This window comes from Apteryx mantelli, chromosome 3 (assembly GCF_036417845.1).
Source record: "Apteryx mantelli isolate bAptMan1 chromosome 3, bAptMan1.hap1, whole genome shotgun sequence".
In the NCBI taxonomy this organism is placed as follows: domain Eukaryota; kingdom Metazoa; phylum Chordata; class Aves; order Apterygiformes; family Apterygidae; genus Apteryx; species Apteryx mantelli.
The window spans coordinates 59042126-59062371 of NC_089980.1; the positions used below are offsets into that span (position 1 = coordinate 59042126).

General features: G+C 35.7%; 1 protein-coding gene across 4 annotated transcripts in view; it reads right to left on the reverse strand.

Annotated features, from left to right (window-relative positions):
- Nucleotides 1-20246, reverse strand: part of LYST (lysosomal trafficking regulator) — an 89926-nt gene that overhangs the window by 24237 nt on the left and 45443 nt on the right. For 3 of the 4 annotated variants that reach the window (XM_067293492.1, XM_067293491.1, XM_067293493.1), the window contains exons 17-30: nt 19186-19431; nt 17595-17768; nt 16863-17012; nt 16084-16221; nt 13711-13909; nt 11579-11710; nt 8486-9119; nt 7857-8034; nt 6774-6943; nt 5024-5254; nt 3898-4064; nt 3122-3271; nt 1565-1756; nt 779-957 (exon numbers count right to left, since the gene is read on the reverse strand). In XM_067293492.1, coding sequence (XP_067149593.1) covers nt 779-957; nt 1565-1756; nt 3122-3271; nt 3898-4064; nt 5024-5254; nt 6774-6943; nt 7857-8034; nt 8486-9119; nt 11579-11710; nt 13711-13909; nt 16084-16221; nt 16863-17012; nt 17595-17768; nt 19186-19431 — 2940 coding nt within the window. The remainder of the gene's footprint in view (nt 1-778; nt 958-1564; nt 1757-3121; nt 3272-3897; nt 4065-5023; nt 5255-6773; nt 6944-7856; nt 8035-8485; nt 9120-11578; nt 11711-13710; nt 13910-16083; nt 16222-16862; nt 17013-17594; nt 17769-19185; nt 19432-20246) is intronic. The other variant, XM_067293494.1, reaches the window with a different exon arrangement.

Below are 20246 nucleotides of genomic sequence, written 5' to 3' on the forward strand. Positions count from 1 at the left end.
CCTTTTACCTTAATCACTAGTTTGAGTAATGGATTATCTCAAAGGATCAGAAACCAGGCTTTTAATCCAGGTGCTATGGCTCATAAAAAGAAACCTGCAGCCTTTCAAAGATGCTACAAATAAGGCATGTTAGAAAGATAGACCTAACAAACTTGAAAGAAAATTAGGTTGAACTACTTTTTATAAAAACAAATTAAGAGGAAAGAGGCAGCATGAAGCAGTAAGTTAATATTTCCAATAAATCCATTTCAGATCAACAATGAGGAACCTGATCAGCTTGGAAGTGTTGACAGGCTAGCAGCTGTATGCTGGAAAAAAAATACAGCCAACAATAGTGGTGGAGGGGAGAAAGCCCCTTCTGCCCCCCAGTTATATGACCAATTCTAAAATATTACACATGCATAAATTGCTCAGATAAACACACCTTTTTATCCATCATCTATGGATGCATAGTGGAACTTCATTCTACAGGCTCCAGCAATAGGTCTCAAAACGTAAGGGGAAAAAAAGATTCTTATGGTCTACACAGAAATCTATTTAACCTCTACGCACTCACTCAAGAAGCGGCATTTTACCAAATGTTACACTAAAATCAGAACAGATGGATTTCTTCTACAACTGCAGAGTAACTGGGAAACTGAACATAGTTTTTAGTAACACCCTGGCTGAACTGAGAGAGGCATGTTCCTATGAACAGGAAACCTTTATGTATAAAGAGTTCCTAATAAATGAACCTTAAGAAATATGCTGTAATGTGGACACCTAATTAGTTACTTACAATAGATACTTTGATCCCTTCTACCAACACTTTGAACATTTCTTTAAGAAAAGGATTTGTTCTGCTAGGCAGTTCTTGTTGGTTTTCCTCTTCAGAAGCTTCCAGTCGGGATGCTGAAAGTCTACTTTGACTTGGGGCTTCTGTTATACCCAGTACATCAAGGCATTCTTCAGTAGATGCTAAAAATTGAAGAGGTATAAGTTGATCAGTACCATCTCAACCAAGGTATTGCAATGTTCTTTTGGTTGCCAGTAAAGGGAATATTCCTTTTACTACTATGCTTAAAAAAGTAGTACTTATTTTAATTCCTTTACAAACCAGTTCATTCAGAATTTGCACTTAATCATGGAGCAGTTCAATTTTGTCCCACATGCTAAACTGTTGCTTCTGTAGAATTTGAACTAGGCTACAGTCATCAAATCTTGCTAACAATTCTAGCCATTTCATAGAGACACGTGAACTAATGCGTTTGAAGAGACAGAAAATGCTCCCTTTGTCAGTTAAGTCTTCACTTCATAATTCAGGCAGTTAACACATGAACTGAATAACCTGGGATTAAAATAGTTTGTTCAATTCATTCAGATAAAAAACCGTATCCAAATTTGATTGTCAGTTATGTAATACTGAGATAAAAATCACTAACAGATGTTTTAACGTTAAATCCATTAAGCTAGTGCCACTATCATTACCTTCCTCTCAAACACACACATTGCAAAAACAAGAATCCGTTTTTTATATAGTACTTCACTAGCCCTGTCAAAGCAGTAAGGAACAAAAAAATCCTACCTGAATAAATGAGTCTGTTAACAGCTAGAACAGTCAGTCTCTGTAACCTCTGTACAAACTCAGTCTCAGAGGCTCGGATCGGATTTTCTTGGCTCATTCTCCGCTGCATCATCATATTGAATTCCTCACTTGCTACTGAACGCATTTTCATCAGCAGAGCATCAGATTGAGCATGAGAAAGTTTCCTGGAACCTTTAAGCAGAGGAGCATTAATAGCATCCTACTAAAATGCACTAGTTTAAACTGCACTCAGACAGTGCTTTCAAATATTTCACAGCATTTGAGAAAATAAAACATTTGAAATATTTTAGTATAAAAGGGAACAAATGTCTTTAAGAGCAGAATAGCAGATTTTCCATTTAAAAGCAAATTTATAAAATTAAAAAAGTGATACCATAAACTGAGTTAGTCTCAAGATCAGATTTGTTGTGCCACTTAGATTTTAAAACATCACTTTTATTGCCTGTTTTTACTGTGCAATTATAGCAAAGGTTACAATAACCAGTGTTATTGTTTTATTTATTTTTCCACACCAGAAAGTAGCTTTATCAATACAAACTAAGAGTCAGTTATATTCACAGCTTATAAGTAAACACATTTTATACTGTACCCATTGCCACTAATTTTGATAGAAGCATTATTTCTAATCTAATCCTGCAGAAGTATTTTTGTGAAAAAAAAATTGTTTTCCTGAAATGAACCAGTGGGCCTTGACTGCACTTGCTTCTTTAGGAAATAATTATGTTTATTTTCATGTACATGCACACACACACAGGTCCAGCAAGACACTATATTTAATAGGCTGATGGAAAGGTGTCTCAGAAAGGCTGCCGTGGTAGACAGGGAATAACAAAACCTTTTATTGCAGGTTAAGCTATGAAAAAGGAAAAACACAAGAACTCAAAATACACATCAGGCTTTTGAATTATGCCTCCTATAGAGTCTTAAATGCAGCTTCATTTATACATGATACACACAAAACCAATTTCCGGCCAGAAGACTCCAAAAGCTTTAGAGAATTATTCACAAGCCAAACAATATCACTGCTAAAACTAGAATTGCACAAATTTTCTTAATAAGTAAAGAACAACCATAACAGAATCTAGCAATCTTGCAGGCCCTGCTGCTAACTTGGAGTAGCAGGTATTTACTTCAGGATGATTGCCAACTGAAAGCTGTGCAGCGATGAGTTCAAGTTACACGAGCTAACTTGATTCTGACATTTCTTCACTATTGTGAAGTTACACATTGAAGTGTTTTTTCTTAAAAGGCAAAGAAATAGTGTTTTTACTATGCAACTTGTGAATTGGTATTTTCTTCAAGAGAATAAAATATCGGGCTTCAGCAACTGCAGTGAGAACGTAGCCCCATTCTCTCCTACCAATAAAAAAACCCACACTTGAATTCAAAATGGGTACAAGTTACATTATTCTAAAACTTAATTAAAAAACATAGAAAAAGCAAAGGACTACTATATCACTAAAATTAGAATTAAAAAGCAGATCAATAACAGACAAAAAACCCAGAGTACAAGTATGCTACACTTTTGCCACTCACCAGTAATGCCTTTACGCTTTTGAAACATTGCATGATGAGGTGCAGCTGATGGGACAGAACTGGCCTGCTCCTGAGAATCTTGGTTTGCTGTAGTTTTTATTAATTCAATAGCTGCCTGAAGAACTCTCAATTGCAGAGCAACTGCCATATCTAGATAAAGATATGAACAAAGGACTTGTAACATGTTCTTTTCAGTGGTTTAGGTAACAAGTATTCCAACAGAAGTCATTTTTCACACTTTTACAAATTTGGGAGTAATGTTACCAAACATTTCACATGTACCTTATCTAAACATTAATCTAAGTCTTTACTACAAGTCTTTAAAAATGTCTGGTAAAAATCCTTAAAGAGAAAAAGACAGTTTCAGAACTGCACATTTCTTGATTACAGGGAAGTTGCACAGAAAGCTGCCTCACTATTACACAGATACAGACAGAATGGAAGTAAGTTCTCATGGAAAAACCATAGAGTTTGTCCATCTGGAATAAGGCAGAGAGAACATTTCCATTTAAACACCCTGAATGGACTTTTACCCCGATAGACAAGCAGATGGTCAATCACTGTTCATTCATATTAGCAGTACATAATTCTTCACCACAACACAGACTCCTTAGGCAAACTACTATAAGAACCATTTAGAAGACAAGGAAGATCCATCACCAGAAAACTTCTTCCTCCCTCAACAGCAGTATAAAAAGAGAGCAATATGGGGGGGGGGGGGAGGAGGGATTTAATTTTTCCAGTCCCATGATCCCGAAAATAAGCAGGTAACTTACTTTTCATCCTTGCATTTTTACTATTTTGAAGATGCCCCAGTAGCACAATGAGGTCTTCAATAACACGAAAATATTGAGAACCTGAGGAGCTGCAGGCATGAATTGCAACTGCCACCAGCAACTGTTGTATATCACATGCAAGTAACTTGTAGTCATTCAGAGGAATGCTGTAAACAAAGTTGTAATTACTAGAAACATGAAAATTCTGGTAGATTGTAACCTGTAGCAAGACCTATTAGTTTCCAATCACTGCTTCTGCCAGCCATACCTAATATTATATTGTACTTCATATGAAAGTATTACTGCTGAAGGCTAGAAAATTTTATTTAGTGAAGAAGCCTCTTTGGCATTAATTTTGCAAACTAAATGCCTGCGAATCTTTGAGGCATTCTAATGTTAAGATTGTAATACGCCTCTATTGGAAGAGTAACGACGATTTATTGTCAGATTTGCAAACTAATTAAAAACAGGTCTGAAATTCTAGATTTCTCAAATGACAGCTCTTAAAAATGCAGGATCATCTCTCATTTTGTAACCATACTTAATTAAAACTATACCAGATTAAAAAAGTGAAACCTGTTTATTTCTTCATCATACCAAATAATAAAATAATGAGCAAACTGCTTACTCCACTTCTTAAAGAAGTGCAGAATGCACATATTAAGTCATTTTCACATCACACTAAGTCTGTATTAATCAAGTCAAGTCATACTCAAAGTCTTTAACATTAAAATCACAAGACTTCTCCTGAAGTTTTGACATTGCTAACATCTCCTGGGCCTTTACCTTACTGTTCAGATGAGATTTCTTAGAAAAAGCATCCAAAATGCATGCATTGTGACAAACCCACATTTTAAAACATCATTTTATTTGAAAATTTAAGGTATTGAAAGGGCATTTTATACCCAGAGTATTCCATTGTTTAAACTGAATATCAAAAAAACCCCAAACAAATAACACCAACCTACACTTTAAGGTATAGTTCAAGATAAAGACCTCAAGAACAGTCTTACTTTGTATGTGCTCTTTGATCATTTGAAAGAGTAGTAAGAACACAATACACTTGAGTAATGCTAGATTTCTGGTTGTGTCTGAACTGCTGTATAGCAACTGTCACAATACTCACTTTGTTTCCAGTCCGTTGAGAGCAGCTAGCGTATTACACAGAACATACAGCAAACCATTATCGAGTAGCAAGTCTGCAACTTTTGAGCAGGAATTTATGATTTGCAGCAGGAGGCAGAAGGAGTTATGCAGCAGAACATTATCATACAAAGAGTTCTCTATAAGACCCAGAACAGGAGTGACACACCATTTTTGAAAGAGTCCAACATTCTTGACATCTTCCAGATCAAATCTATTGGAATAAATATAAGTAAGTCTAACATGTCCTTAAAATAGCATCCTGGTATATGTAACTGGTATTTTAAATGCTGGAAAACCAAGTCTATGCTAGTATTTTGGTAGAGACGTAGGTGGCAGTTTCTTGCATTTCACTGCAGTAATAATATCTGCCTAATCATGGAAATAAGAAAAACATAGCATTTCAAAGAGCAACAAGGAAATGAAGTGTCAAAAAAAAATTGAAAATTCAGCTACCACCAATGGTCTACAATATGGATTTCACAAAGACAACAGTTTTTTTTTTTAAACTTAGTATAGAATAATGTGAGTTATCTTTACAGTAATAAATACCATAATTGGCACAGACATCATCAAACCAGATACAGCTTTGCCTCAACAGAATAATATACCAACTGACAGCAAGGTTTATGTACCATATCTATTACTGCTTAAGTCAGTTTAATCAAGTTTAGCAATTTCTGGTTTATTTAAATTGTAGAACTCTGAACACAGCTACAGGCCTTGCATTGCTCTCATACATTAAGAAAACTGGATCACTATTAAAAGGCTATCATTTTACCACATGACTATTATTTGCAATCCTAAAAGAATCTCAGAGCCATGAGAATTACCTTTCCAACCCCATAATCCTTTCTGAGGAAACACCAGTTCTCTACTTTGGGGATTGTTAAGCAATCAGAAGGTTTAAGTCTTGCAATTAAACAGGAATATTTCTATTGGATGAAGATCAGGGCAACAAGGCAGAAGTCAGCTGATTAGAAGGCAACTAGACAGGAGCTTTTTGCAATATTTACGCACTGCTAACTATACCTAGATGTATGTTCTCCACTGTACAGTCATTAAGTAGTCAGAATAATTCTACAAATATCATTTACTTAGAAAGGTAACTGCATGCTTGAAGGCAATAACTCCTCCTTTCCTGTCAGTATGAGGTGGTTCTTCCACTCAAAGAAATGGTACATCTGTGGGATTGGCCGTAAAGGAAATGGGGACATTTACACTCAGGCCCAAGCCAGGGAAGGAACTGGCATCAAGCTTTTTCTTTAATCACTTACTAAAATTCAGTAGGAGTCTAGTGACTACTAAAAACTTTTATGGATATAAATCAGAGTTTGACACAGGATGAAAGAGAACAATAGGTTTAACTGACGACAGTAAGTTCTGAGAGCCTCAGAGGCCTTTGAAGTGCAAAGGAGATTTTTAGGAGACTCCAGCTGTTCCACAAAGTAACAGCTCCAGTTGGATGAAGCAGCTTGCAGAAAGCTGAAGGACCATAAAATAATAATTGTAAGAACTTCATCATGCTTTAAAAAAAGACTTCTTAAAGCTACAGCAAAATGTTTCAAAACAGTTTTGAAGGAACTGTGTTTGTGGTTGCCAACTACTAGGAAGAGAATGAGAATTAGCTATCCCCATCCTTGCCATCAACAGATAGGTGCTGATGTTCAAAGGCTGCTTTTAGTTCAAATATTAATTTAATTTATCAAGTGCAGAAGTAAAGCAGTACTTACTCTTCATCCAGGCCAACAGAACGGCCAAAGAGCATTTCCAAAAAGCATTCTACAACTTCCTGAGTCCCCTGGTGAAGATACAGCTGGTTGGCTAGCAAGGAGAAGCCACGATTCTTTAAGAATTTCTCCTTCTGCTCCCTCCTTGCTCTGTTGAAATACGCATCCAACAACTAAAAATAAATGTATAATTATGATATAAGATTTAAACATTTAACACAACTTCCTTGAAAGTTAAGTTCTCAAGCCTGTAATTGGAACGGTTTGAATCAGAAGTCTCAAGACATTTTAAATTCCAGATTAAAAACCTGGATTGCTCTATCTGAAACTATGATCCACATCATCCTTGCTACACTCAACAGTTGAATTCATCCTTTTTATTTGAAGACTATCTTAGATTTTTAGTGAAGTTGGAGGGGGAGATGAAGTCACATATGTAAAAGAGCTACAGAATGCATACATAAATACATCAATTTGTTTTATATTTGTTGAATCCTGCATGTCTGTGCGCACATGTCATTTTTCAGATCATTTTGCTAATAAAGCCACATAACATTATGTAGATGCAAGACTTGACATAGGTTTGTATTTTAATTTGAAGGCTGAGAAGGTTATCATCGAAGAATGTTTTCCTTGTTAATACTATAAAAACCTCTGAAAAATGTTTTAAAACCTCAGGTCCATGCTCAGGCCATGGAGGGGTTGCTCCCCAAAAGAGCTGAAAAATCAGTCTGAAGAAGTCAAAATTTTGCTTGTATGCTACCTGAACATTGTGTTTGACATGCCTTATGTTTAAGAGAGCGAAGCAATGATGTAGAAAAAGTCAATGACTATTTACCCCAGTCATGTTATGATATACTTCCAAACTCTCTAGCTTAGATCATGGAGTATGCAACTACTGAAAGACTCTTTAGATTTTTTTCTTTAAATCACTAGGGGTTGAAAGTTCAATCCCTGCAAAATTCAGGAGTAAACCTACAAAAGCAAAGAGCAAAAGAAAAAAATACCAAGGGAACTTCATGTTTCATACATGTTAAGTAAACAAGTTCACAACTTTTTAGCTGCACACATTATATATAGGCCTACTTTAATGACGCCTTGTTGTATGAGAGGAGATGGGTGGTTCACAAGAACTATAAGATAATCAGGTTGGATAAGTTTGTCCATCACATCTTCTAGCATGATATCTGGTAGGATTAGGAGAACTCCACGCAAGAGGTCATACAATCCACAACAGATAAGCACAAGACAGTCTTCTGTAGATCTGAAGACAAAGGAATACATGTTTTACCACAGTTTGTCTACAACAGGAAACAAAAAAAGTGTACAACTAAGTGTTAGCTGATTCTTTTGGGGGGGGGGGGCACACAGGGGAGGAAGTAAATCTGATAAACATTCCTCCCATACTCCTAGTACCATTTTTTAGTACTTATTTTGGGGTGTCAGATAGCAACAGATAATGTGACCAGAACTACTTGCTTGAGATTTTTTGGTAGGTAGTGTAACACAAGTTCCCACTCCTACTCTGCAAGATAGTATCAAAATTCCCGATTTTAAAAGTTGGCTGGGTAAATAATGTAAGTTTGAAACACAGCAATTGTCCAGCCTACTAAAATAATTAGTTTATGACAACCATTGAAAATATTCTATTAGTTTTCAGACTTGCTATTTTTGTAGAATAGTAATCTATTAATTTGTTTTGTTTATCTGCATACCTATCGTCAAGGCTTTCAGATTTTTTTCGAGTATTCTCACTAGCTGAAGAAAAGGCAAGACTTTCCCAGTCTTCAGGAAGTACATTCTTGTCAGCAAGGCTTGGCCAGCGTGCAACAACTGATGATCCTCCGTGAACAGAAAATGCTAAGCCCAACCCTGCAAAATTACTCTGGCTCTTCTGAAATGAGGAGAGTCCTTTCAGATTGTCTGGACGATGCAGCAATGGCTCAGGTGCAGCACTGCTGTCATCGTATTTCAGCTCCATGTCTGTTTCTTTACTCTCAAATGCATTTTCAGATAATTCTTCTTCTTTTGGAATGTCTTCAAATGTTTCAGCAGATGTTAACTCTGAGTCACAAACTGTTTTTGCAGACTCACAACTGCTAAGAAAGAGTTCCTCTTGTACTCTTTTTAAGGTTTCACTACTTCCTACAAAACCAATTTTACCCTGGAAATCACCAAGGTCACCCTTGCCAATATTCTGAAGGTCATCAATGCTCCTGCCCAATTTCTCAGTTAGCCTTTTTGGATGAACTTTAGGTGAGGAAGTAGGAGATGCTGGTAAGCTTTTGCAAAGCCTTTCAGGTGCCTGAGAGCGTATCTTCTGCTGCATGCTCGCCTTAGAAGTGTTCCCTAGAGAAATAAAGGCATCTTTAGCATGTCTTTGGCACTAGAAACAATGCTATCCCCTCAAAATTACTTTTCACATGTGTTTAACACTGATGTCCGAACTCATTTTATGTGGCAAAACAGATTCAACATCTGGCATATTATGCAGGCAAGTCATATCTTAACAAATCTAGAAAATACATAAAATGCAAAATAAAATGCATATAAACTGGAGTTCCTGGGTTTACATTTTGATCCTCTTAACTAACCCTCAGTAGGAAATTATATAGAATCACAGAAACATTGATAGTGGAAGGGACCTCTAAGGTCATCTAGTCTAACCTCTCTGCTCAAAGCAGGGTTAATTAGAGCAAGTTGCTCTGTCCTCTTGTACAAGAGGTCCAATCTATCAATATACATTTTGGCTGCATGACAAAACATACAGCTCAAACTAGTTCCATTCTTTTTGCACTAAGGCACTGCATGTAGTCCAGATTTGTGAAAAAACAAATAAACAAAAACCTACTGTGTATTTTATTTAACATAGTTTCCTTTCAAGAGCACATCTTAATCTCAAGCAGTCAAACTTCGAGTGCCTTACAAATGCCTTGCATTAAAATACATTTGTAAGAGGGACAGTATTTTGCATACCAGCCTGTTAGAGAAAGCTTTCTAGTAGTCTAGGAAAAGGAGACTTTGCTCAGCCAAAAGTATTTTGAAAACTAGGCACCAGTTGGTTCTAATGCAATGACAACGCATAAGGAATGCTTTTATGAGTGCTATATATTTTCTGTTTGCTGACACAGATATCTATGAGCCTCTTATTGGTATAGTCACATAGATATAATGCCAGACCAAGCTACCCTGCAGACAATAGGAAGGATCTATATAGCTGCAGCCATCTCATAGCCAGGCTTGTACACATATTATGGGTAGTGCACCCAACTGCAAACCCACACGTAGGTAACATTTAAAAAGCCATGTTGGTCAGACAGCTTAACTAAATTTGGAAATTCCAATTCAGAAGCACAACGCTCAGGAACACCTTCTACTTTGGCCAAAATTTATGTTGTGAGATAAATGCCCACAAGTAATCTTTAATCAAAAATAATAGTTTGGTAAAATTGGTATCAAAAATACTCTGTTTAGAAGAATAAGATTTTATAATCTATATGTGGGAGAATGACCAATATCCGAAGTATAACATTGTAGTCTACTCTTCATACCACTGCTTTCTGTAAAAGACTTAAACTAATACTGTTCTAACTGAAGTAATGCTTGAAAACTCAATTTGCTTTTCTTAGGCAAAGTAGCAACAAAACAGCAATTGAAAAAGGTATTAAATTGGTAAAGTACAGGATACGGCTATGTCATAATCTGAAAATACAGCAGCTAAACTGGAGATGTAATTTGTTTCTACTACTCTACCTTGTGTATATTGAAAAACTTGCTTAGATTGTGCATTTTTAGTTAAAATTTATTCCTCATTGTAGAAGAGCTTAAAAAAGGCTTAGGTAGGAGTTACAGGATTTAGCTTTTTATTTACAGGTGATATTTGTCAATTGAATATGCAAATATAAAATTCTAAAAAATTCAGTTAAATAATTTAATTTTATAATGTCTAAAGCATCACACTTTGCTGCAGCAAGCCAACTGAAAAAGTTGAACTGGCTGAACTAATAACATCAGTGTTTTAGATGCTGAAATAATACATCTGAGAAGCTGGGAGGAGAGAAGGAAAAAAGTCTGTATCTAGTCACTAACCACTTTTTTGCTAAACTATGATACACTTTGCATTCATAGCAGAGGAATTCAAAACTGATTAAAGCAGTTATCTTTAGACCTCAAATGGTTTAGCATGCCATATAAGACTGTCAAGGAAGTTGCTCACTTGTAATTTATATAACCATTGGTACATAAATTGTTCTTTATGTTTTCCTATGTATTTTCTCTGGTATAGGAACAGTATAATATCCACAATATAAGTAAATGCTGGTATTTTAATGAACATTTAACAATTATGCTCTATTAAAAAAAAGCATCAGCTTAATGCTTTTTGGATAGGTAAGATAGCTGCTTATAGCTCACTATTTCAACTTTTCCCTGGTTAAGGCATTCTCATGCTTCTCTAGCAAGTCTGTTTAATAAATGAGATTGTTCTCAGCTATCTGGACTGCTTCACTGCCTAAGCCTACCACTTAGGAATTCAATCAAATGAATTTGGATACATGATTGACCATGTACCCAAATCAGTGCACTTTCTTGTGAAGTCAAGTAACTGGGATTCATCAATGCAGCAGTTTGTCTCAACTTGCCAATGAAGAGTAGAGGGAGCATGTTCAATTCAATCCTCCTTATTCTGCTGATCAGACATCAAGCTCCAATAAGGGGTTAGTAAGAAATATCTGTGAGAAAGCGACTCTTTAAGGCATGCTAGTCAAAGGACTGTCTTAATTCCTTATGTTTTTCCAGCATCGTTTTACCTTCCAGTGGTGAAGCTGTAAATCCAGTTGGAGTCGTAATTACAAATGCGGAACTGTCCATTGACTTCCCACCACTGCTGGAATTTCTCAGGTACATAAGCGATTCAACTTTCTCCTGAAAAATTTTACCGTCTGGAAACAAAAGATAAGGGGAAAACAATTACTTAGAAGCTTTGGAAGTTTGTATTCTTGATATACTAAGACTGATGATAACCAAGTTACATTTTAAGCTGGTCACTGGAAGCTGATGAGAAATGATCAGCTCACTAATATCTGAGAAAAAGTACAATGTTCTCCCTTTAGTGACACACCTTCAAAATTTACTTCAGAACACTGAAAGTATTAAGCTGTTTGAAAGAGCGCAAAAATGGTCCTTCCTAGCACACTGCTAGTAACAACTCTGACTTCTTACAATGTCAGAGTGTCACCCTGTTCCCAAATAGGTTAATCTAATACAGCTTAAAGTATAAAGAGAGCGCTCTATCCTTACATCTATTACTATTAGAGCACAGATGCGGACAAAAATTGTACTGCCTTTGAACAGAGACCAATTACTAAAACTGGAGTTATGTAGCCATCTGTGAAGGGAGAAAACATTTTGAACTTGGCTCAAATTCTCAGTGTTTACATAGACCAAGGCCAAGGTTGTACAAAGCTGATATTAAAGCACAGACTAGACATCTACCAGTTTCTCATTTATTAAAGACTGAGAAAGATAGCTTTAAAACAAACTAGCACATCACTCTGCCAAAGCGTTCACCTGGTACAAATATATTAAAGGCAACTAGCTGTTCTAGATCAACAAAGGCTGTGATGCAGCCCTCACAGCACTAGGTACCTTCTGTAACTTGTATGCAATGCGGTGATGGTGCCTAACAATCTCATCTTAGAGTGTCCCTGACCATTCACTAGAAGTGCTCCTTGGGCCTTTTATTCAATTCAGTAAAAAAAAAAAACAAACCCAGAGAAGTAGAAAAGGAGATAGAACCACACATACACATTTCTGGAGAAGCTTCATTTACAGGTAAGCAAGCCATTTTTTCCCCCCAAAATTTGCTTGTGCGCCAGGACATTAAACAAGCAGCAACAATCAAATTGAAATGGCAGAAATGCTTCCTAATTTGGATTTAGATCTGGTAACACAGCTAAGCTGCTACTTGCATTGATTTACATTTATAGTTTATAGAAAAAAACTCTTTGGGAACATTAGAGAAGTCTCTTCTGGTGTGGCAGTGTTCCATGAGTTCCTCTGGTAGACAGACTCTAAATTTGCGTTCTATAAGGAGTTTTACTTAAATTGGAATTCCTGATGGACTGATCCTCAAACACTCCTAATTACAGTTGTGGGTTTTTTTGTTGGTTTTTTTTCGTAAGACAGTCCTTCATACTGAATCCACATAACTTATATAACAGACCATCTACCAATTTCTCTAAGTTAGTTTGGTCTAAATAGAGGTTCTGCTTTTAAATCTTCAGATATAGCAGAAATAATGGAAGATCACACGAGGTACATTAATAACATTGCCAAATTAGATTTATAATTCATGTCTGTACAACAGGATTTTTTTACTTAAAACCTTACCATCTCAAACAGCTGAGTACATGCAATTGAACACCCCAATTAAATTGTTTTCACTAGAACCACAATTGCCTAAATAAGGAGGATGCCATCAGCATTGGAAAAGATACTCAAAACCTTGAATGCCTGTCATTGACATATTGCACTCTTGAACCTAAACTTCTGATGCTGCAGAATCAAGTGTATCTAGGAGTTCCCAAATTTGAGTATATTCAAAAGATATTGCATCCATACACACAGTTAATGTTACACATTCCATTTAACAGCACCAGGTTCTTTAAAGACAGAGACAATCACCAGAGAGATTATCTATAGTGGTAGACTTACCTAATAAGCCAAGCAAAAGAAGTCTAAAAAAACCTTTCAATACTGTAAACGACTTATTTTAAGTTCCAAAAGTTCAGTAATTCTGTACATACAGTTACTATATAGTAGTATCCAAAAAAGATATTCATTGAACAGTTAATTATAAGTACAGGATATTTTTTAGATTTTAGTCTAGGAGTAGAATTGTATCTTATTGTCTATATCTACTTAAGCATGATGTATCTACCTATGTGCAGGGAAAAGTAGAAGTTGGTAGGATTGTGACAAACATATGTATTAGTGGGAGGGTGAACCGCTAAGAGGAAATTGAAGACCAGTGTCAGCAATTCCAGGTCAGGGGGAGATCCAAGTACTTCTTCAATTATTTTCACAAATGACCTACAAACCTCCCGAGGCAGGGATGCAAGATGCCCTTCTTTATGTTCCTAGAAAGGAAGAGCAGTACAACTGTAAGTTACTTGTATTCTTATTTTGTTGTAAATTTGTCTTTTTTCTCCCCTTAATTACCATGCTGTAATAGAAGAACAGACAAGTAATAAAATCTGTATTCTTTAATTTGAAAGAGGTTACTGTATCTATTAAACATTACCTAAGTCTAGCACTCTTAAAATTCAGGCACAAAATATTGTATACATTATATGCAAGTTCATTTTTAGAAAAGTCTGCCTTCTACATGCTATACTACTTTGATTTGAAACCTTGGAGCCTTAGAACATGAGTCACTATTGAAATACTAGTTCTTTGTCATTATATTACATATTTATATAAAAATTAAAATAGTTTTTAATATATTTGAAATATTAGTATAATAAACTTTCTAGACAGTGCCACACTGGGACTCCTGTATTCCCACTACAACCACTATTTTTATAAACATACATATTTGAGATTGTATTGCTGGTGACATCTATAACTTCTATTTGATCAACTCTTACGCAGTTCAAGAGTGGGTATTTGAAAAAAATCTACTGAACTGAACAATGATATTTAAAACAGGACTATAATAAACTTGTGGGAACCCTTGCTTTAATAGGAGCATGGTAACTAACTTGTTTCTAACTTCTAAATTTCACCTCTATTTTTTGGTGCCTAAGCATTTTAACTCAGACTTATGTATGAAAACACTAATTGAAATTAATTTTTAGGTGAGGTTTTCCAAGAGAATGTTTTATGCAGTTTTAGCTTCTATTCCCTCATTCCCCAGTAATTTCCAAAGTCTGTTGGCCAATTTGAGTAGTTTTTTTTTTTTAATTAATTTAATTCCCCCCACCACTCCGTCAGCATTTATATTAGTGTTTGCGTTCATGTGCATAAGAGAGGAAAGCGTTATGTAATATTCTATGTCTTGTCATTTGAATTAATACACATTTCAAGCAGGTAACTATACCATTAACAAGCTCTAGAAATGGGGAATAATCCATAAAAATTAAGAAATTCAAAGTTTACAGCAATAAAGATGATTAAAAGACACATACAAAAAGATCATTAAAGAGAAAAGCAGTAAGTGAATTTCATGGGTTTGTGATCAAGAGACTCAGGAATGAAAATTAATACAAAGGAGAAAACACAGTTTAGGAAAGACAAAATACACAAAACACTTCCCAAACAAGTATGCATTATGAACAAGAAGCTAATTCAAAATCATGTTCTCAAGAAGTGGCTATCAAAGGGTTTAAGCTCTTTTCCCCAAGTCCTTTTGAGAACAGCTATCTCCAGGCTGTAGAGTAAGCTACTATGGCCTCCTCACTGAGATGAGTGCTCAGTCTTTGACTACTACAATCCAATTGCCCTGTTAGCTGTGGTGAGATGCACAACAGCTAACTGCTGCTACTTGCATGGTTTCTTCTGATGCTAGTGGAGTACCCAGGCAGGTGAGCCCTCTTCTGTTAGTAGTCAACAACTATAGGGGACTTTGTCCTGTATGGGGTGCTGTGACCCTTTTCACCACAGGTGTGAGTGAAGACAGTTCAAGAAATAGTAACTGTTATTGCAATTTAACTTCAAATAAAAAAACCAACCCCCCCCCCACAATTTATTAAAAACTCTGCATAAGTTTCAATTTTGGTCATCACTACTTAGGGGACCTACTTCAAAAATATACTAGTATAGTTTGTGTCATATATTTTCTTGGAAGTCACACAAATTAGATCATCCCTAAAGCATAAAGCTATTGCTTTCTGAAGAGCGAGAAAGACAAGCAGTACAAAATTCTCATACAATCTGTGCTTCTCAGTAATGAGGACTTGAAGGTAAAACTAGTGAGACACATCTCAGGCCTGTAAAGGTTCACAATTTATTTCTGCTCACGTGTGCTTTGTACAGGTACCCTTGTGTCTGTGCTTTCAAATAAAACCAGATGGTTAAAATCTCTTGTCTCGTCTGTCCATCAGAAAAAAATAGCACTGCTCACTCATTACCACACAGCACCTCTTCACAGCAACAATGCCTGAAGTAGATGAAAAGCAGCTGGAAGCACAGAGGACAAGCCAGGATATAGTCTACAGAAGTAGATTTTTCAATAGCATTTAATTTCATCTTTTTTCTTCAAGTAAAACTAAGTGTTTGACAAGCACAAAATAGGATTTCAGACTGAAAGTACCTGCAGAACTTGACAAGTTAACAGGAAGTGATGTACCACTTGAGCTTTCAACAGCTGTTTCATGTTAAACATCTGTTGGTGATGGTTAGCTCTGATTAGAATTTCTAGAGCTGCTAACAGAGTTTCCCAAACACCTTCCTGAAAAACAAAAAAAACAAAACAAAATCATGGATTCAAAAATATATTTGAGTCTATACTGAGAAGTTTTAACAGATTAGAAAGATAATCACATAAAAATAGTTTTGCACCTGAGAAAAAGTAAGATACAGCAAGTGCAAGTGTGTCAGGTCAGAATTAGAAGCCATGGAGAGTCATGCTCATTAAAAGCACAGGATTAAGCATATTTTAGTGATTAAAGTTACAAAAAAAAAAAATTACTTCTTGCCTATACTGAGTTTTGTATACCCTTTGTTTTACTAACACCAGATGGTTGTTTTCAACAGTTTTGTAAGTGGAGGGGGAAGCAAGAGGTCTTCCTCAGTTGACAGGTTTCTCTTAAAAATTAATCCATTCAAGAAACTTAAGTCATTGACATACTTTGCACATTTACTACAGAAATGAATACGCTAAGGTAACCTGCAGCATTGACAACTGGGAGCTTGATATTACTACCAACTATTCAAAGAAAAGTAAGGACCATTAATTTTGGACTATTTTAGTAGCTACTGAAATCTAACTGGAGAAATTCATTTCAGACTTTGTAATACTTTATCATCATTTTATTTAATTTGGCTTTTAGCCAAGGAAAAAAATCTCTTTCCAAAAAAGAAAGTAATTACCTTTGCTTTAGACCATATCTTCCAGTCAAGCAGCAGTTTTTCTAACAACTGAACATCCTGGATTACTGCAGTAGAATCTGTGTCAAGCATGAATTGCCCATTCTCATTTATACAGAGAATCTCATCACTGCAGCATCCTTCAAGGAGAGTCTTAGAGGGGGGAAAAAAAATTAATTTTGAAAGTTGCAAGCACAAAACAGTATAGTTGCCCTCTCAGATTTATAAAGTTCTTTAAAGGGACATCTGCCTTTTTGATAAGGAAAGCACACAGTCTACATGGCCAACTTTGAAAATAGTTAGAAGTCAGTAACAACCGGAGGCATTTTAGAAGCTTCATAAGGCATGTACACAGAATTAAAAAAATGCAGGTGCTGAACGCCAAGATGGGCACTCAACTATCAGACACTTGAAAATCTTAAATCATGACTTTGCACGTGAAGCTTCATTACTTGAAGACTATAGCCACACCTCCTAAGCTCTAAAACTTAGAAAGCTCAGCTTTCATTTTATTAGAAAAAGGGCATCCATAAGAATTCTATCCACTAGAAGACAGTCTGAGTCTCAGGGAATACTGCAGTTTTCTTCTATACGTGCAGCAAAATATTCCTGATAGGTGTTTTTATGAAAGAAGTACAAAGGGATACTTCCCATTACAGGTAAACTTTCTAGAAGTTATTGTCAAGACACTTCAAATAACCAGCAGTTATACAGACAGTTTAAAGAGCATTGTACCTTCAGCATGCAAAATCCAACAACACACTTTGGTTTGATTAACACTCGATGAACCATGGAATAGCCATTACAGTTTTCCATCTCCTGTATTCTCTGTTGATTATATTTTGTTAAAGATAGTATAAGTTGAAGTGCTAAAGCTTGAGTGTCTTCACAGCTGCTAATCTCTACAACCTGAAGAAAAAGTTTAATAAATCAGTTTAAATGAGAAACATTTAGAAAACAAAAACCTTAAAAACTTTGTTGCAGTCTTAAATCATATCTTCTGGATTTTATCTGTTTTAAAGATTTTCAGATTATGTACATATAACCTGCATTTTTGCATTGCATGCATACACACACATTCAGATATTACCTAAAGTGACAGAATTCCTACTGTGGTAAATTATGATCTGCTAAGCAAGTAAGAGTCTCATAACAGGAATCCCTTTTTAAGAAAAATTTGGTCCACAAAATTTAAGAGGTGTCAATTTTTTCTTGGTACAGTAAGAAGTCAGTTCCTATTTATTCCATGGCTGCGTATCAGTTAACACTGCTGCACTTGCAATTATACACATTCATATATAATGTCATCTGACAGATCTGAAACATTGTTTGCTAGCTTTACTGATGCAAGTACGGGATACAGCAGGGGCTGTAGCATGTGGTTAGCATGTACTTGTACAACATAATACCTTGAATAGGGATTTTCCTCAGATTGCATTATCACATAACATGAAAGTTATAGTAAACAGTGTCATCATAACCAAAAGCCTGAACACCTGACTGTCTAGTCTAATGTGTGTTGCTTACCCCACATACACATCTTTTAGAGCACTACCAATGTCATGTAGGCATATAAAACAAATAAGTTCCAGGCTTTCATTAGTATCTTGCAGGAAATTTAATACTTCAGAGACTCTTAGCATGGATATTGGCCTCTCCACATATAGATCACAGCAAAGAAATAATTAAGGCTCCTAGCCTTAATATTTTTGAAATTAGAACTTTTATTGGACAGGATAAACCTTTGAACACCGCTACACAGCTTTCTCTCAGAAAAGCTGTCACTTTGTTAGATAATAGTCAAAAGCACTGAATGCTACAAATGTACTTTTACATTTCTTCATACTTATACTATGAATATCCTGTTTTTAAAGTTAAAAAAGGTGCAATGAATTGGGTTTTTCTTTCTTTTTTTAATATTAATCAACATGCCACTACTGTAACACTTGGATTTAAAGATTAGAGACCAAAATGAGTTCCACAACACTTTAAAAACAAGCAAACTGTTGCCCTTTAGAAGCCCCCTCTCTATTAATTAGAATGCAACACCACCTCTTACACACTAGCAATGTAATTCTATTGTGCAATTTGTTTATAACAACTGTTGAAAGTCTCCTGTTTAAGACAACCTGTACAATGCAGTCTTTGCATTATGCCATAGAAAAGTTTTCCACAACAGAGTTAGAAAAAAACAAAACAAAAAAACCCATGCAAACACTCAGACTTTTATTAACAGGAGTAAGATGGCTATAATAGGCGTTTGGCTACCCAAGACTAAAGGAAGATCTTACAGGGCAGAGCACACAACTCCCCCATATCTCCTTACCCTAGCAAAGAGGAAAACAAATGCACCAGTTCCTCCAATTTCATGGAGTATGCCCTGAAGGGTTTTATATTCAACAGGTTGAAGTATTTTCAGGTGATGAGAATCCAACACACCACTCTGAACTTCTTTTGAACTGAAAGGTCGCTGAGAAGGTATAGTTTTCACTTGACTTTTCAGTCGAATAACAGGTTCATATATGGTGTACTGACCAGGGCAACATGTGGTATAAACAACAGCAAGACTTTCCTGAAACAAGAGAAGTTTAAGCCAGATTAAGAAAGTTAAACTGATTATTTAATATGAGAGGGGAAAAACCCTCACCTAACAGCAAGTAGTAAATTTGGAAGTTCATTTCTACTTTACTCTCATCCTGCTCAGTTTTGTATGGATGTGTATGCACTAAAGTAACAGGATTCCCAAATTTTAGCACAGCTACTTGATAGCTACACCAGAGAAAGTTAAGAAAACACTAAAAACCCAAGGATCTTCCTCTCATCATCTGAAGCAGCATCAGCACTATTTCATATAAAAACAAAGTTGCTGACAGAGTTAAAAGAAAAGACTACACAGAAGTATTAGGTAAAGTTTGTTTCCCTTTCTAAAAATGGGCAGATGCCTTAGTGTCCAAAATAGAAAATAAACATTTTGAAAAATAGCAGCTAAGTCTTTAACAGTAAAATTGTTCTTCAATCAGCTATGCCGTAAGAGAATCTCAATAGAGGATTACATACTTAAAACTACAGAAGTTTCTTTACTGATGAAAAGACTTGGATCAAAACCAAAACTCCTATCAAAGGCAACTGACTCATTTTTACAGAAGGTGTAAAATGATCATACTTGGAATGCATTTATCTACAAGAGAGATAACAGTTAAGTCATTTTTATTTTCTATGCAAGAGTGCAAGAGATCAATTCACTTCTGAGCAGTTCTACTTTCCGGTTACTTGGAGTTTTGTGAAACAAAGTAGGCATAAAAGTTGCATGATGCTAATTTATTAGGCTTTTCACCTAGTTCACTCATCCCTTCTTAACCCATTCAAAATTTAGTGCCCACGTTTATA